General features: G+C 35.9%; 1 protein-coding gene and 1 long non-coding RNA gene across 2 annotated transcripts in view; one reads left to right on the top strand and one right to left on the bottom strand.

The window, feature by feature from the left end:
- The window catches only part of LOC136038469 (PDZ domain-containing protein 8-like), a 98294-nt gene extending 80049 nt beyond the window's left edge, over positions 1-18245 (bottom strand). Inside the window, exons 1-4 of the mRNA XM_065721536.1 lie at positions 18001-18245; positions 15483-15686; positions 2851-3043; positions 183-340 (exon numbers count right to left, since the gene is read on the bottom strand). Of these exons, the coding sequence (XP_065577608.1) occupies positions 183-340; positions 2851-3043; positions 15483-15686; positions 18001-18177 (732 nt within the window). The 5' untranslated portion in view covers positions 18178-18245. The remainder of the gene's footprint in view (positions 1-182; positions 341-2850; positions 3044-15482; positions 15687-18000) is intronic.
- On the top strand, positions 7330-8571 carry LOC136038470 (uncharacterized). Its single transcript, XR_010620219.1, has 2 exons — positions 7330-7814; positions 7955-8571. It is a non-coding gene; the product is annotated as an uncharacterized LOC136038470 (long non-coding RNA).
- Positions 18246-18581: the final 336 nt, after the last annotated feature.

The following is an 18581-nucleotide window of genomic DNA, read 5'->3' as shown; positions in this document are numbered from 1 at the left end:
AGAGTGAGAGAAAGAGAAGGGGGAGAGGAGGGAAAGAGAGAGAAAGAGAGAGAGAGAGAGAGAGAGAGGGGGGGGAGGAGAGGAGAGAGAGAGAGAGAGAGAGAGAGAGAGAGAGAGAGAAAGAGAGAGAGAGAGAGAGAGAGAGAGAGAGAGAGAGAGAGAGACTTGGAATTACAACTTACCAAGGCAGCTACAAGGGTTGTTACTTTTGAATAGGTTGTTCCTTGTATGGTTGATTTTACTTCCATGTCCACAATTGGTGGTTTAATAAATGAGAAGGCCCAATGCGTAAATGGTCTCCTACTGAATCCTAGTTTACCCTCCCCTTTCAAACCACTCGCTGAAAATGAGAATATTATTCTATAAAAACTGATAATTTAAAAATATACCAAAAGGGTCAAAGATGTGGGCAAATCCCAAGTTTTTGGGATTGTGCCCTGCTCCTTGCAAAAGCATCAACGCAATTTATAAATTGTTCATTATCTTTGCAATAATATTATTTTACTATTTTCTAATCTACGACAAAAATATCACATCTTTGCCCTTTCAGAGGACAAAGATGAGAGTCAATCCTTACAACATCTACTTTAAGGGACTTTGGTTCTTTATGGGGTCATCCAGAGCCGTTCTTAGGGTTAGTGGTGCCCGGGCCAAAATTGATTAGAGCACTCCGCTCCTGACTCAAATATAAACAAAAAAGGCACAATTAAAATAATTTTTTATAAGATCCTGGCCCCAGCCGGGCCAGGGTAGCTGACCCTGTTCCTTCCCTCCCTAGGAACGGCTCTGGGGTAACCCTATCTCATCGATTATAAACACTTTTAGTTTGTGTTGCCAAACGTTTTCGAAATGATTGTTCGGTCTCATTCTGTATGAACCGAGTTGCTCTATACTTATAGTTAGTTACCACGAGCTGTTCGACCAGACTTTAAAACACTTTCTGTTCCATTTACGGTCAGTTTCTCTTACCTTACATGGATTGAATGTTCCATTGAGTAAGTCAATCGGTTAAAACCTTATTAAGTAAGGGACTCTTAGGACCAAGGGCGTATCTAGGATTTTTTTCTGAAGGGGAGTATTTTTTTTGGGGGGGAGCAGGGGGGATTTCCAAAACAAACCTTTACAAAACAAATCTAAAAATTGTTTATATGCATTTTTAATTAGTTTTTTACGGTCGGACGAAATTTTCTGGGAAATACAAACCAAATATCCCCCCCTGGATACGGCCTTGCTTAGGACTACATTTAGTTCCTTTTGAACAAAAAGCATACAATTTTTAAGCTCTTTAGTTTAGGTCTGGGTAATACCTGCTGCTATGATTATAATATTCAATTCAATGTTTTTATTTATTAATTATTAAATCATCCAAGGACCACTGCTTCAAGCAAAGCCATAGAGAAAAAGTGCTTACTCTTAGTTAGATTATTTTGCACAGGAAGCAGTAACAGGTCTCCTTTTCTTTTTTTTTTCTTCCCCGCTGGTGAGGCACTGAGACACCATAAATAAGTGTTTAGGGGCTCATTTCTAAGCTAATTTCAATATCTAGTGCCGTTTGCAAGCAAGAAAAGATAATATTAAAATAAAATATAATTCAAAAAACTGGATCTTCATATGCTTCAAAAATTTGCTCACTTGGGGCTACTTCATTAAATCTGAGGTGTCTTTCTTTTAAGTTTATGATGGCTTACTTTTACTAATGACAATGTTGCATGTCTATAGACTCTTCTATGTTTGATTGCGGTTGGCTGTACTGTTTGTCCTAGGTGATTGGATGGGTAAAGTAAGATCAAGGTCTCTTTCAAGTGCATATCTGTCTTAATTGCTGAAGTTTGAAAACAGTTTTTGCCTGACAGAACAATTACCTTTAAGACATCATATAATTCAAACAAAACAGAATTCCCAACAGCCATTCCAAAATATAAATGTCTAGTGAGAATTGATCAAGACAAGCCATTTTTACAGCTTGGGAGCCAACGCAACGTTGCCTTTAATCTTGGTTTTTGGTAAACTGCATATTGGCAAAAAATGATTGGGTGTCATTAACAATGATAACCTGGCAATTATAAAATAATACAGTGCATTTTGATTCTATTTGTTTATTTTTTCTACTTATTTTCTTAAAACAATTATATTATTTCTATGGTTTATCTATAATAAGCGTTCATAACGATTACCATATTAAGTCAAACTTTGAGCTAGTAAAAAGAACACTAAATCTGTTGGTTCTTTTGTATAACATTTTAAACCAGGAAAACTAAGGATAATTATTTGTGTAACAGTATTTTTTTACTGTGTTTTAGTGTTTAAAGTAAACACTTCGTTTCTCTTTGATATTTGTCCGAATAATATATTTTGCTATTAAGAACCTTTCTTTATTTATAATGCCAAATTAAACCTTGCTTTTATGTGTCCGTCATCGACCTGATCGTAAACTTGACACCAATTTATGTCACGACACACAAAGGGTAGCAGTTACAAGTTTTAAGCCAGTTGGTTTAGGAATGCTCACAGAGATTGTTTTTTTATCCAAGAGGCAAGCGAATTTATTTTATTACAGAAGTTGCATATACTCCATGTGCTTAATAAAAAGGTACTGAATTTTATACCGGGTTTGGTAACTATACCCTCTTATTTCTCACAGATCGGGGGAGGGGGGAGTGTGAAGTTAAAACTTTCACGAAAAGCTTTTTTGGTGAGGATAGGGGGACTGGGAATTTGTGTTTACGGGAAGGAGACAAACTATTTTTTCTCCAGTATGTAGCCACAGTTGCTTTTCGTTTTTATGCCTGTCGTCGGGGAGGCTATTTGTTGGCTAGTTCCAAAATAATCAAGGAAAGGGAAAAAACTTACCAATTAGGCTGATTCTTGTATTAGGGACTAATGTAGAGTGGACATCCAGAGATAGGTTAAAATGTCCTGAATACTCTATTTCCATTACTATTTCCATGCTTTCAACAGTTTTCTTAATTGGCTCTATCTCAGATTTGCTCACCTCCATTTTCTTCATCAAGGGAACAGTATTACCAAGGTCATAGTCGTGAATCTAAAATTACAGAAATAAAATATTAACATAAATCTAGATGGTTTAAATCAAGGTAAGATGTCATTTTTTCAATTTATTTCGAATAAGAGAGATTTAAAAAAAATTGTACCATTTGTTCAAAAGTTTTAAACTTTTTTCCTAAAGCTTTCTCCTAAGCTTTGATTTAAAAAAAATTAATGAATTATTTCTAGAATATAAATGAGTCCAGGGAATTATAAAATTTGTAAAATCTCTACAAGTAGGATACATAAAACAGTAGGTGATCGAGTCTATCTTTCCAGGCCCTAATTAAAGCTTTGGCCTCATTACTAAAATTGTAGCACAAATGGCATCAAAATTTAAAAAAATTTGCCCCCTGGGCCTATCTTACGTCTGTCCATTTCGGAAAAACCGTGAATTTCCAAAATTTTACTTTTGGTTGATTTAATACTACAATTTGTCTTAGGTTAGTCCCATGTAACACCCTGTCGAACCGTGAAAGTAAATAGGATAAACTAATTTGTTCACTTGACAACACTTTCTCTCCTTAAAGTTTTAAACATTAACAATCCTTTGATACCAACAACCAAATATTCAATTAAAGAAAAGCTATAACCTCTTGAATTTGTCTAGTGCCATACGTTTTTAGCTTCTTTTCCCCTGTTTTTTTTTTTTTTTTTCACTCGCCGTTCTTTTTCTTACATTTGGCACCTTCCACTGTTAAACACTTTTTTTTCCTTTTTATGGAGCTGTTTTACATCAAAAATTGAATTTCTGTTTTTGTTTGTTTGTTTTTTTTTTCACCCGCCGTTCTTTTTCTTACATTTAGCATCTTCTACTGTTAAACATTTTTTTTTTTCTTTTTATGCAGCTGTTTTTCATCAAAATTGAATTTCTGTTTGTTTGTTTGTTTTTCACTCGCCGTTCTTTTTCTTACATTTGGCACCTTCTACTGTTAAACACATTTTTTTTTTTTATGCAGCTGTTTTTCATCAAAATTGAATTTCTGTTTGTATGGTTTTTTTTTCACCCGCCGGTCTTTTTCTTACATTTGGCACCTTCTACTGTTAAACACTTTTTCTTTTTATGGAGCTATTTTTCATCAAAAATTGAATTTCTGTTTGTTTGTTTGTTTTTCACTCGCCGTTCTTTTTCTTACATTTGGCACCTTCTACTGTTAAACACTTTTTTTTTCTTTTTATGGAGCTGTTTTTCGTCAAAAATTGAATTTCTGTTGTTTTTTTTATTACTGATATATATGGTTGCGGATATTTCTATTTAGGTAATTCAAAAAATCATATCGTGTTTCACTGTTCTTGGTATTTTAACAATTCAAGAAAGGAAATCAATTACCTGTGCCATAATTTGGACTGCACACTAATTTCTAAAAGTTGCAGATACACAGTCAAGGTCGTATCCAGGGTGGATGGGGGGTTTAGGGGGTTTCGTTAATTCACAAAAACGAATATAAAGAAATTTTTTATGCGTTCTTGAAGTTCTTTTTTTGTAAAGCCCCTCTAAGAAATAAATCCTTTTGTAACCTCCCCCCCCTCAAAAAAATACTATTGTAATCCTTTCTAACAGGGCTGTCTGAGTGCTCATTTGAAAGTTAATTTTTATTTCTACCTGCCTTTTATAATCAATCTATATAAGATTATCATAAGTGCCATATGGCAGAGAAATAGTTTTCGTTTGGCGCCATTTTTGGAGATCAAAGGCTTGGAGGCATAAAAAATGCATTGTTAAAATCTCCATGGTCAAAAACCTTCAGCGATGGATTACAACTACACCTCATGTATAATCCACCTGTCAGTCCCATTGTAATAGACAACTAACAAGAGCTATGAGCTCATATGGCACTTGTGACGAGGCCGGAAGAGCCAAGAGCCAAGAGCTGATATGGCATGAGCTCTAGCAAAATTCTAAGAATCAATAGATTGATTTTAAAGGAAAATCAGAGGCTTGATGCCGGTCGGGATTTAAAATAAGAACTCTGAGTTACAAGGTTCTTCTAAATATCAAAATTCATTAAGGTCCGATCACCCACTCGTAAGTTAAAAATACCTCATTTTTCTAATTTTTCTTCTCCCTTCAACCCTCCCCCCCACTCCCATATGGTCGAATTGGGGAAAACGACTTTATTAAGTCAATTTGTGCAGCTCCCTGACACGCCTACCAATTTTCATCGTCCTAGCACGTCCAGAAGCACCAAACTCGCCAAAGCGCTGAACACCATCCCCTAACACCCCCAAAGACAGTGGATCCAGTACGGTTACGTCAATCACGTATCTACGACATTTGCTTATTCTACCCACCAAGTTTAATCCCGATCACTCCACTCTAAGCGTTTTCCAAGATATACGGTTTCCCCCTCCAACTCCCCCCAATGTCAACAGATCTGGTTGGGATTTGAAATAAGAGCTCTGAGACATGAGTTCCTTCTAAATATCAAATTTCATTAAGATCCGGTCACCCGTTCTTAAGTTAAAAATACCTCAATTTTTCTCATTTTTCTGAATTAACACCCCCCCCCGCCTCCCCCAAAGAGAATGGATCCTTTCCAATGATGTCAATCACGTATCTATAATTTGTGCTTATTCTTCCCATCAAGTTTCATCCCAATCTCTCCACTCTAAGCGTTTTCCAAGATTTCCGGTTTCCAAGATTTCTGTTTCCCCCCTCCAACCCCCTATGTCCCTGGATGCGATTCGAATTGAAAATGGAGCATCTGAGACATAAGATACTTCCATATATCAAGTTTCATTAGGATCCGACCACTCATTCGTAAGATAAAGATACCTCAATTTTCACGTTTTCCAAGAATTCCGGTTTCCCCCTCCAATTCCCCCAATGTCAACGGATCTGTTTGGGATTTAAAATGAGAGCTTTAAAGCACAAGATCCTTTTAAATGTCAAATTTCATTAAGATCTAATTACCCGTTTGTAAGTTACAAATACCTCATTTTCCTAATTTTTTCCGATATACCCTCCCCCCAACTCCACCAGAGAAAGCAGATCCGGTCCGCTGATGTCAGTCACGTATCTCGGACTTGTTCTTACTCTTCCCACCAAGTTTCATCCTGATCTCTCCGCTTTAAGCGTTTTCCAAGATTTCCACTTCCGAACGTCAAATTTCATTAAGATCCAATCACCGTTCGTAAGCTAAAAATACCTCATTTTTTCTAATTTTTTGATTTAACCGCCCTTCACTCCCCCCCCTAGATATTCGAATCGGGGAAAAGAAAATTTTTAATTTAGTTTGGTCTAGTTCCTGATACGACTGCCAAATTTCATCGTCCAAGCTTACCTGGAAGTGCCTAAACTAGCAAAAACCGGGACAGACAGACAGACCGACCGACAGACTGACAGAATTTGTGATCGCTATATGTCACTTAGTAGATACCAAGTGCCATAAAAACGCATTCTGAAACAATGGCAAATGGGAAGTAAAACTGATGTTTTTATTTTATTTTTATTTATTTTTTTATTATTATTTTTTTTCCAGTACTAGTAGGACAGCGAACCATCGTAGAAAGCTGTCTAGAAGTGGATAAGGTGGAAGAAGGCACTGAAACATGATTTTTTTTTTTTTTGTACCAGTGAAATTTCCTTGGCCAAACATGCTTAGTCAGATACTGAAAATCTCCTTCGTAAATTTTCCCTCTCCAAGTCCCCCTAGTATATGAAAACAAAAAAAAAGGTTTAAAAAAAGTCTAGAGGAAAAAAATGTTCTCTGTCAAATTTCAAACATATTCAGGAATAATGATAAATACTATTTATGTTTATCCTAACAGAACAGTTAAGTAATGAAATTTGTTTTTCGGGAATTTTGAGAGCTTGAAACCCCGATGGGCCTATTTTGTATTTTTCTGCAGTCCTAGCAGTCCTAGCTAGGACCGCTAGGAACGGTGAAATGTGTAACCAACTACATTTTTTGAGATTGAGGCTTTGGTTTTCCACCCCGTCAAGGTGTGAGTGAATTGATTACTGATTTTGACGTCACAAAGGACTGCCGTTTGGGGGAGAAGTAGGGCCTTTCCCCCTAAATTTGGAGTAATTTCTTGTTTTGACCTTGTATTCTTCATAATAATATGACTTTCATGATCAGTTGTCCCAAAAAGTTGCAAATCCAAGAAGGAAAAATAAAGAAAGTGAACTTTCTAATGAGAGATCCAAAATCCTTTGCAGCGTTTGGGCAAATAAATTGGGATAATCAAAACATAAATTTCAGTAAATTATATTACCTACACAGTTAAAATAATTTCACTTTTATTTACTTTTTTAGAATCTAAATATCTATATATATAAAAATAAGTTGTCTGTTTGTCTGTGTGTCGAGTGACGTCACTGTCCGCATATGACGTCTGAATTATTTCATCACATACCAATTCAAAAACGAATGTATTCAAGCCGAAGTAGCTCAGTTATATAACTACCTGTGTTGGCGCAGTGGGTTTGACCTTAGCGTGGTAATACGGGACCCAGAGATCGAACCATGCTGCAGGAATGCACTACAGGGCCGACGCAGGGACCTTAGTAGACAAGAAGCGTCGTTAATCCGATACAAATACAGTAGCTCAGTTGGTAAAGAGTTATGTTGCAGGTTCTAGGTCCGAGAGGTTCCAGGTTCGAACCTTGGCTTAAAACAGGTAAAAAACAACAGAAAAAAAAACTAAAAACTAATAAAAAAACTAAAAAAACTAAAAACTGAAAAAGAAAAAAAAACTAAAAAAGGTAAATGTAATCAAGCCGAAGTAGCTGAGTTGGTAAAGCGTTATGTTCCAGGTTCTAGGTCCGTGAGGCTCCAGGATCGAACCATGCTGCAGGAATGCACTACAGGGCCGACGCAGGGACCTTAGTAGACAAGAAGCGTCGTTAATCCGATACAAATACAGTAGCTGAGTTGGTAAAGCGTTATGTTCCAGGTTCTAGGTCCGTGAGGCTCCAGGTTCGAACCTTGGCTTTAGCATTAATACAAAAGAAGAAAAAAAAACTAAAAAAGAAAAAAAAACTATTAAAAAAAACTAAAAAAAGGAAAAAACTGAAAATTAAAGGAGAAAAAGAAAACTAAAAAAAAATAAAATAAAAAAAAAACTAAAAAAGGTAAAAACTACCAAAAAAACTAAAAAGAAAAAAGAAAAAAACTAAAAAGCTAAGAAAAGGTAAAAACCAGAAAAAAACTAAAAAGAAAAAAAGCAAAAATGCAAAAAATTTATTTCACCATATACCAATTCAAAAACGAATGTATATACAGACCGGGACACAGGGAATTTAAATGACGACCGGGACGCTCAAAGAGAAATTACAGACTGGGACACCAGGACACAAATGACGACTGGGACGTGTGTGTCGACTGACGTCATGTTTGTCTGTCGACTGACGTCATGTTTGTCGACTATAAATAACGACTGGGACACAAGGACACAACTACAACGGGGACGCCGGGGGGCACAGGGGGATATATAAATGACGATGGGGACACAGGAAATGTTTAATTAGCAATCACCATCAACAAAGCTCAAGGGCAATCATTAGAATAATGAGGTATAGATCTGAATACGGATTGTTTTTCCCATGGACAATTATATGTTGCATGTTCAAGAGTCGGTAAACCTGACAAACTATTTATATGTACAGACAATGGGACAGCGAATAATGTTGTATATTCGCAAGTTTTACGTAGTTAAAAACATATGAGAAATTACAGACTGGGACACCGGGACACAAATGACGACCCGGACACAGAGAAACAACAACAACGGGGAGGCCGGGGGGCACAGGGGGACAGGGAATGTTCGATTAGCAATCACCATCAACAAAGCTCAAGGGCAATCATTAGAATAATGAGGTATAGATCTGAATACAGATTGTTTTTCCCATGGACAATTATATGTTGCATGTTCAAGAGTCGGTAAACCTGACTATCTATTTATATGCACAGACAATGGGACAGCCAAGAATGTTGTATATTCGCAAGTTTTACATAGTTATATATATATATATATATATATATATATATATATATATATATATATATATATATATATATATATATATATATATATTCACAGGTGGGACACAGGGACACAACTACAATGGCGCGTACAGACTTACGCGCGTGGGGGGGGGGGGCTTGGGGGGCACGCAGCGCCCCCACCAACTAGGTGTTGGGGTGGCGCGAAGTGCCACCCCAACAGCTAGTGTTTCATATATGGCAATATTTCATATTAAAGTTCCTCTACTTTAACAAAAGCTCATATTGACTTCCTCAGTTTCTCTGCCCAAATTAGACGGAGATCTTGTATAAGTTCTATTATGTGCTAAAAAGGAACAAAAATTAATTTAAAAAGGACTATTTTGCTCTGATAGAAGCAGAGAGACAAGATTTACCTTAAAAAAAAATTGCTTCACAGCTTATGCAATACATCTGTAAAACTTGTAAGTAATTTTCTTTTTGGCCTGAGTACTGGTTCAGAAGAGCCGGAAAACAATTATGTAAAGTTTTGTAAAATAAATAATTTTCTGAAAACCAACCGTGCTTGAGTTGCAAAATAAATTCATGCCATGTAAAATACTATTAAAATACTAATTTTCAGCAGGCTACTTGAGGACTTTTCTGCTCCTAATCCTGTTTTGTAGCGTCGGTTTTGTGTTTTCAGCGAAGTGCTAGTTTTTAAGAAACCTTCAAATGTAGAGAAACATAAATAGTCGGTTTGCCCGAACCAGTTTCTTGGATATACACTGTATAAACTAATTAATCAAAATAATTTCTGTTCGTTTTAAGTTTCAACTTTACTCTCTGCTGCCGTCAGAAAAAAAAATTTGCTTTTAAAAATTGACCATGCTAATCGACCTTTCTAATTGACCGGAATGCCGTTGTAGTCCACTTTAACAAAAAAAAAAAGAAAAAGAAAAAATGACACACTTCTGGCAAAGAAAAAGAGAACGTGGAAACCTTTTGAACACTTCCATTTTCTTTAATAATGGACACAGTAACCAAATACCGTAGTCGTGAATCTCAATTTACAAAAGCGAAATATGAAACATCATCCTGGGTGATAGAGTAGTCTTTTAACTAAGGGGGGGATGTCTTATTTCAAACTAATAATACAAGCTTCAAAGAAAGTAGATTAAATAAAAGGGCAAATGTAGCCCGTTAATGGGATGTCCTTTTGTTCCATAAAAGCAGAAACTCGGTGGATTAATAACTCAATTCTAATTCTTATGGAGGTCACTAAGAAATCAGGATATCTGTTCACACTCTTACCAAGAGATAAACCTCTTATAACCCTTGGAATAAAGAAGGTAGAAAGGCCTACTCTAAAAGGAAACCTTAAAATTACTCTAAAGGGAAAAGGAACCCATAGGGATAGGGAATAAAAAAAGAAAAGGGAAGCTAAAATGCTGAAAACTAAACTCTTTAAGAAAAAAAAGTCCAAAAACTATCTGGTATACAATGATGATTATTGATTTAAAACACTCCGTGAAATTCCGGGCTTAGGAGTTGGAGTCAAGGAGTGGGAGTTTTAGTAAGTTTATGCCAAGTGGAGCCGGAGTTAGAGTTGGTATGTAGAAACATCTGGAGTCGAAGTTTAACTCGGAGTTGATTATAACTTATAAAGTTTAGTTAAATGAAGCTATAAAACAGTGGTGAGGAGTCAGAGTTGTGAGATTGGAGCGAGAAAGGAAAATGATTTAGCAGTCTAGGTTCTTGTCAAACAGTTCGTGGTAACGAACTGCAGTAAGGAGCGACCCGGCTCAATAGTAAACAAAACTCTAAAAAACGGAATTTAGATACTAAAAGATACATCAAAAGAATCGGATTTTTATGCTGATTTTAAATATATAAGTTTCATCAAATTTAGTGTTTGTCATCAAAAGTTACGAGCCTGAAAAAATTTGCCGTATTTTGGAAAATAAGGGGAAACACCCACTAAACGTTTTTGAATCTAAATGAAAATAAAAACATCGTATTCAGAGTATCAGAGAACCCTGTCGCAAAAATTTCAAGGTCCTATCTACAAAAATGTGGAACTTCGTATTTTTTGCCAGAAGACAAATCACGGGTGCGTGTTTATTAGTTCACCCTTTGTTTAGTTCACCCTATTGTCTCACCCTTTGTCCTCATATATGTTGTGAGGTCTTTTTTGAAAGCCTCTTCAGGCTAAGAAACAGCAAGGGTCTTAAAAAAGAATAAACTCTTCCAGGTCCTGTTCATCAAGAAGGCAGACTCCATGATGTATCACTTGGCTAAATGTAAAGTGGTACATCGATGTCAACAGCAAGGGTCTCAAAAACGAATAAACTGATCGAGACTCTCTTCATCGAGAAGGCAGATTGTATGATGTACCACTTGGCTAAATACCAAGTGGCACATCAAGGTCAACAGTAAGGGTCTCAAAAGGGAATAAACTCTTCCAGGTTTTGTTCATCAATAAGGTAGACTGTATGATGCACCACTTGGCTAAATGTCAAGTTGTACATGAAGGTCAACAGCAAGGGTCTTAAAAAGGGACAAAATCTTCTAGGTCCTGTTCATCAAGAAGGCAGACTGTATGATGTACCACTTGGCTAAATACCAGGTAAGTGACATATAGCGATCGCAAATTCTGTCGGTCTGTCTGTCTGTCGGTCCCGGTTTTGCAACTTCAGGGACTTCCAGGTAAGCTAGGACGATAAAATTTGGCAGACGTATCAGGGACCAGACCGAATTAAATTAGAAATAGTCGTTTTCCCGATTTAACCATCTGGGGGGGGGGAGTGGAAGGCCGGTTAATTCGGAAAAAAATAGAAAAAATGAAGTATTTTTAACTTAGGAACGGTTGATCAGATCTTAATGAAATTTGATGTTTGGATGGATATTGTGTCTCAGAGCTCTTATGTTAAATCCCGACTGGATCTGGTGACATTGGGGGGGGAGTTGGGAGGGGAAAACCTGAAATCTTGGAAAACACTTAGAGTGGAGGGATCAGGATGAAACTTGGTGGGAAAAATAAGCATAAGCCCTAGATACATGATTGACATAACCGGAACGGATCCACTCTCTTTGGGGTGATTGGGGGGGGGGGGCTAATTCTGAAAAATTAGAAAAAATGAGGTATTTTTAACTTACAAACGGGTGATCGGATCTCAATAAAATTTGATTTTTACAAGGGTATTGTGTCTCAAAGCTCTTATTTTAAATCCCGACTGGATCTGGTGACATTGAGGAGAATTTGGGGGGAACCTAAAATCATGGAAAACGCTTAGAGTGGAGGGATCGGGATGAAACTTGGTGGGAAAAATAAGCAGAAGTCTTACATACGTGATTGACATAACTGGAACGAATCCGCTCTATTTGGGGGAATTGGGGGGGGGGGTTAATTCTGAAAAATTAGAAAAATGACGTATTTTTAACTTCAGAAAGAGTGATCGGATCTTCATGAAACTTCATATTTAGAAGGACCTCGTAACTCAGATCTCTTATTTTGAATCTCAACCGGATCCAGCGCCATTGGTGGGGGGGGGGCAGCGGAGAGATCAGGACGAAACTGGATGGGAAGAATAAAAACAAGTCTAAGATACGTGACTGACATAACCAGACCGGATCCACTCTCTTTTGGTGGAGTTTGAGGGGGGGGTAATTCGGAAAAATGAGATATTTGTAACTTACGAAGGGGTAATCAGATCTTAATGAAATCTTGTGCTTTAAAGCTCTTATTTTAAATTCCGACAAGATCCTGTGACATTGGGGGGAGTTGGAGGGGGAAACCGGAATTATTGGAAAACGTGAAAATTGGGGTATTTTTTCTTATGAATAGGTGATCAGATCTTAATGAAACTTGATATATAGAAGGATCTTATGTCTCAGATGTTCCATTTTGGATTCGAATTAGATCCGGGGACATAGGGTGTTAGATGAGGGAAACAGAAATTTTGGAAAACGCTTACAGTGGAGAGATCGGGATGAAACTTGATGGGAAGAATAAGCACAAGTTCTAGATACGTGATTGACATAATTGGAAAGGATCCGCTATATTTGGGAGAATTTGGGGGGGGGGGGTAATTCTGAAAAATTAGAAAAATGACGTATTTTTAACTTAAGAAAGAGTGATTGGATCTTCATGAAACTTCTTATTTAGAGGGAACTCGTAACTCAGATCCCTTATTTTAAATTTCAACCGGCTCCAGTGTCATTGGAGGGGGGAGAAGGTTGGGGGGACCGAAAATCTTAGAAAATACTTAAAGCGGAGAGTTCGGGATGAAACTGGATGGGAAGAATAAAAACAAGTCTAAGATACGTGACTGACATAACCAGACCGGATCCGCTCTCTTTCGTGGAGTTGGGGGGGGGGTAATTCAGAAAAATGAGGTATTTGTAACTTACGAACGGGTATCTTTCCTATGTGGTATCTTTCCTATGGCTATGTGGGAGGATCTTTCCTTGGAGGAATACGTCATAGGGGAGAGAAATTCAATGAAGGGGCGCAGGATTTTCTAGCATTACTATAAGAAAACAATGAAAAAATAAACATGAAGAAGTTTTTTTTTCAATTGGAAGTAAGGAGTAGCTTAAACTTAAAACGATAATGATATTAAAACTTAAGACGAACAGAGATTATTACGCATATGAGGTTCTTCTCCTCCTAAATACCTCGCTCTTTATGCTAAAGTATTTTCAGTAATTTCAGCTATTTATTCTACGCCCTTTCTGATGCAGGGGTCATTCTTATAGAATAGGGACAAAACTTAAGCTTTAGTGTAAAGAGCGAGGTATTAACGAGGGGACAAGCCCCCTCATATACATAAAAAAAATAAATAAAAATATAGAAGTTTAATATGTAAGTTAATTCTTAAGTTACGTATATTTGTTTTTACTAATAAAAACATTTGTTAAAAATTATAAGTTCTAGTTGCCTTTTCAAGTAGCCGAAAAATTGGAGGGCAACTAGGCCTCCTTCCCCGCCCCTTATTTCTCATAATCGTCTGGTCAAAACTAAGAGAAAGCCATTTAGCCAAAAAAAGAATTAATATGCAAATTTCATTTAATAATTTATATGCGGAAAAAATCAAACATACATTAATTCAAAAACGCTCAGAAATTAAATAAGAAACCTAGTTTTTTTTAACTGAAAGTAAGGAGCGACATTTGAACTTAAAACGAACAGAAATTAATCCGTGTATGAAAGGGGCTGTTCCCTTCTCAAAGCCCCGCTCTTTACACTAAAGTTTTTACTGTTTAATAAAGTAGAATTGAGACAAAGATCCAAAATTCGATTCAAATATCCAAAATTATCTCCTTCTTTTTTTAAGAAAAAGGTCCCAGACTCTAAAATACAAATAAATATACAACCATAATAATACCATATAAACGATGCAAAGGTAACGACTGCTATTAAGTATTAAAGTTTATTAAAGTATTAAAGTTTACTAAGTATTAAAGTTTATTAAAGTCTATTAAGTAAATATTAAGTATTAAGTATGCTATACATATTAAACTGCTTTTCCTTTTGAATATGAGCTTAAGCTAAAGTTGGGTGTATGAGCTAGGGGCAACGTTGGAGGGGATCTACTGTCATATAATTTCATCAGAAATCAAAGGGTACACAAAATTTCAGTTCAGCCAGACTGTGTCAAGTGCATTAAATACTGAATACAGGAGAAATATACGTCAACTTGCTTATACGTCAGTTTAATAAACGAATTGACTATTTTTGACCATATTTTTGTAGTCTATTTTATAATATAGTATTATAAAAATCATATTTATATTATGTATATTATATATATGTAGTATCTGTAGTACAGTTTATATAATATTGTATATTATAGCACTATATAGTATATTTTTGTAGTACTATTTTTGTAGTCTAGGTAGTAGATGCTGCATACCTGTAGGTGTACCTAGTTTTAATATGTTCTAAAACTAGTTTAATATGTTCGAAAAGATGAACTTTTCAGTCATTTATCATCCTTCATCCTTAACTTTTTTTCGCTATACCCCTAAAAAGCGGAATTAAGCAAAATCTTTCGTATAGATTATTGTTTGATATACGCTTAGTCAAGCGAGTTTCTGGAACCGTCTTCACATAATTCTACTTGAAACCATTGATCAAAACTTTTCCAACCTTCCAAAGTGCTCAGGATTCAGCGCATTTTGGCCACTATCATTACGGTGATATCAATATTTCTAGAATCTTTTCTAGTTGATAATGGATATCCTTTTTTTGGATTTTCAACATTTCTATTTTTGTAGATTGACTTTATTCTGATAACACATATAGGTGCTAATCAGGGTTGCCACCTGGTGACCGAAAAATTCCCCAGATTTTAGTGATTTTCTGGTGGATTTAGTGATTTTCCTTAATAGTCTAGTGATTTATGTGGAAATTTAGTGGATTTTTTTGTTTAGGCAATATGAAAAAATCACTAGAAATAATGATAAATCACTAGGGGTGGTAACCCTGGTGTTAATACTCACGATGATTCTTTCAATTAGTTTTCCAGCTCTGCTTCCTGATAGCTGATCTTCTATCTCCTCATTTATTCTTTGAATAATTGCCTGATGTAAACTCTTAGAGAACCGGAGCTCCCGGAAGAGAAACTGAACCAGCAAATTGACCGCTGTAAGTGCATCGTCACTTGCACCCCCGCCACCAGATGTGACTAATGAAGGGAAAAGCTCCTGAAAGATAAATGTATTTTTTTAGTTTTTTGTCTACAGAAATAATATTCTCAACTTGGAAGAAGTCGATAGCCAATTCACAAAAATTTAGAGGAAAGAAAAAGATGTTTTTTTTTTTTTTTTTTTTTTTTTTTTTTTTTTTTTTTTTTTTTTTTTTTTTTTTTTTTTTTTTTTTTTTTTTAGAAGGCACGGAAGTGAAATGTTTCAAAATTAGAGAGCCCCAACCTATTGGCACCCCTGGAAGGAATCTAATTTTCTAATACTTGGACAACTTAAAGGTAACTTATAAGTGTTTTTGTCTTAAAAAGTCACCAAGCCACGTTAAAACCTCTCTTTTCACCACTACACATTTACAGCGCTCCGATAGTTTACTAAACATAATGACTTTTATTACATTTATTTCTTCATTTTAGTTAATTTAATAAAAGAAAGTTTTTTCTCTACTAAACGTAAAGAGCTATATCAGAGCTTAAGCGAACAGAAATGGTACCGTATATGAGGGGATATACTACCTCCTCAATCCCTTGCTCTTTACGCTAGTCTTAAACTTCTTTAAAAGTACTTCTCAATAAAGCTCAACGGCTTTACAAAAAGCTTTTTTTATGATTCTCAAAAACTTTAGCGTAAAGAACAAGGGATTAAATAGGGGAGACTCCCCCTCATATTCGAAAGATTTTCTGTTCTTTGAAAGTTTTAATGTTGCTCCTTGCTTTCAGTCGAAAACTTTTTTCCTTTAATTAGCATCCTTAAAACGAACAAAGTATGTAGTCTACTGTGCGAAAAAAAAATTCAAATTTTCGTACAAAAGGTGTTATAACAATAGGTAATATAATAGGTGTTATTTGACTGAAAATCAGAGGTTACTTTTTAAACCTAAAAATGTAAAATCAAAACCCTGTTGGCACACATTTCCTCAAATGGAGTCTGATCTTCACATTCTTAAAAACTTCCAGGCTTAGCTGAGGTGTACGGGTGGGGAAGGGTGTTAAATAAGAGAAAACATCTTATAGTTATGTCAACAGAGCCACATTTTACGATTAAATTTAAATTGCCTAAAGGTTAATCCTATCTTTAAACTGTCATAGAGGTAAATGTTTGTGGCACTTAGAAATGCTAATTCTGGAAGCGAATCAATTTCTGGTTGACCCTCGTCCTCCAGGGGGCACACTAAAATGTGTAGAGTGGGCTTGCTTAAAGGTAAAATTACCTATACAGCGAAGCTTACTAGTCCATTAGCCCCGCGGGCAGCGGGGCGAGGTCTCTATTCTATATTTATTTAATAAACCTTGTTTGAGTTTTTTCTTTTTTTTTTGAGTTTTATTGCTCTTTGTTGAATGGATATAGAACATGCGATATAGAATATGCGATCATCAGAATCTTGCTATATGCAGTAACACGCACTTTAGACAGTTTGGAACGAAACTAAACATTTACCGTAATAAACTCTCAGCAATGAATCCTGACCCTAATTAAGCTCGAGGAAGGTGTTTTAAACCTTCTATCGCTCATTCTTTCCTATATTTAATGGATTAGGAAATAACATAGAAGACGGGTATTTGCCTGTCATAACCTTGCCAAAACAAATATGATTTCTGGTAAAATTCTAGTTAATTGACTTCTTGCTATCTTGGAAAGGGTTTAGGTTAGGAAAATGAAACTTTCAGGCATGGGTCTACAGGCTAAAGTATGTCCCAAGAAGGTATTTTAAAGTACCCTCCACTACTTCTCCCTCTAGAGGGCCCTGAAATTTGCCTACATGACAGGTCTATTATCTGTTGAAATTTTGACAAAGCAACATTTTACCTTAAATTTCAGTCACTAGTTGCTTTTTCTCTGCCTTTAGTTCTGAAACTGCAATTCCCGTTATTTGAGTAGAATTTTGAGTCATATCAATGTTTTTTTGTTTTTTTTTCAAAATGTAGGAAATATATTTGCATATATTGAAACCTTATAAAATGGAATTGAGCAAAGTTATGAAGCTGAAAACAATTTTGTTGTACTTCAATTAAGCAGAAGGTCTATTTTGCAAGGTTTCATTTTTATAAAACGCATATTTTTAAAGATCATCAAAGGTCAGGGCCCTCTAGAGGGAGAAGGAGTGGAGGTAGTTGCTTCAAAATACCTTTCCGGGACATATTTTAGTCTGTAGATTCATCCTTGGAAGTTTCATTTTCCTAACCTAAACCCTTTCTGAGATAGCAAGAAGTCAATTAACTAGAATTTTATCTGATTTCTTTCTAAAGAGACAGTTCCTATGATTTGATTATAATCTTCAGCCATATTAGGATCCCTTTTATTCAGATTAATCACTAACCTTAGGCACTTCCACTTCAGCCGTTTTTGCCTCTGTCACTTCTTCTGCCTCTTTGGACCTCTGTGTATTTAAGGTTGCTGTCTCGGCAGGTGGCTGCCGTTTTTCTCGATTTAATAAGTAAAAAGTAGCGAAACATCCAGCAATAAATGCCAATATTAAAGAGAAAATTATCGCCATTTAAAAAGAAAATATACGCATTCAAACAACTATTTTTAAGCACTTTTATTGATCGACTAATTTAAGCGACTAGAAAATGCGATGCCAATCAACGAAATATCAACGTATGATGGTAGTTGGCTGAATCAAAGAGAATTGGATTTTTGTGTGTTTAACATGGAAAGATAGGGGTTTTAGACGAAATTAATATAAAACGCTCAAACATCCATTACGCAATTCAACACAAACACAAGGTTTTTCAACTGAAAGTAAGGAGCCACATTAAGACCTGAAACGAACGGAAATTATTCTATTTAAATTATTCTGAAGAGGCTGTCCCTTCCTCAGCCCTCACTCTATACATTAAAGCTTTAAAGCTCTTTAAATATACTTCTAAATCAAAATCATCTGTTTGTGGTTGACCC

This window comes from Artemia franciscana, chromosome 18 (genome assembly GCF_032884065.1).
Source record: "Artemia franciscana chromosome 18, ASM3288406v1, whole genome shotgun sequence".
Taxonomy (NCBI): domain Eukaryota; kingdom Metazoa; phylum Arthropoda; class Branchiopoda; order Anostraca; family Artemiidae; genus Artemia; species Artemia franciscana.
Note: the sequence above shows the minus strand (reverse complement) of the source record. Positions and strands in the feature narration are given on the sequence as shown.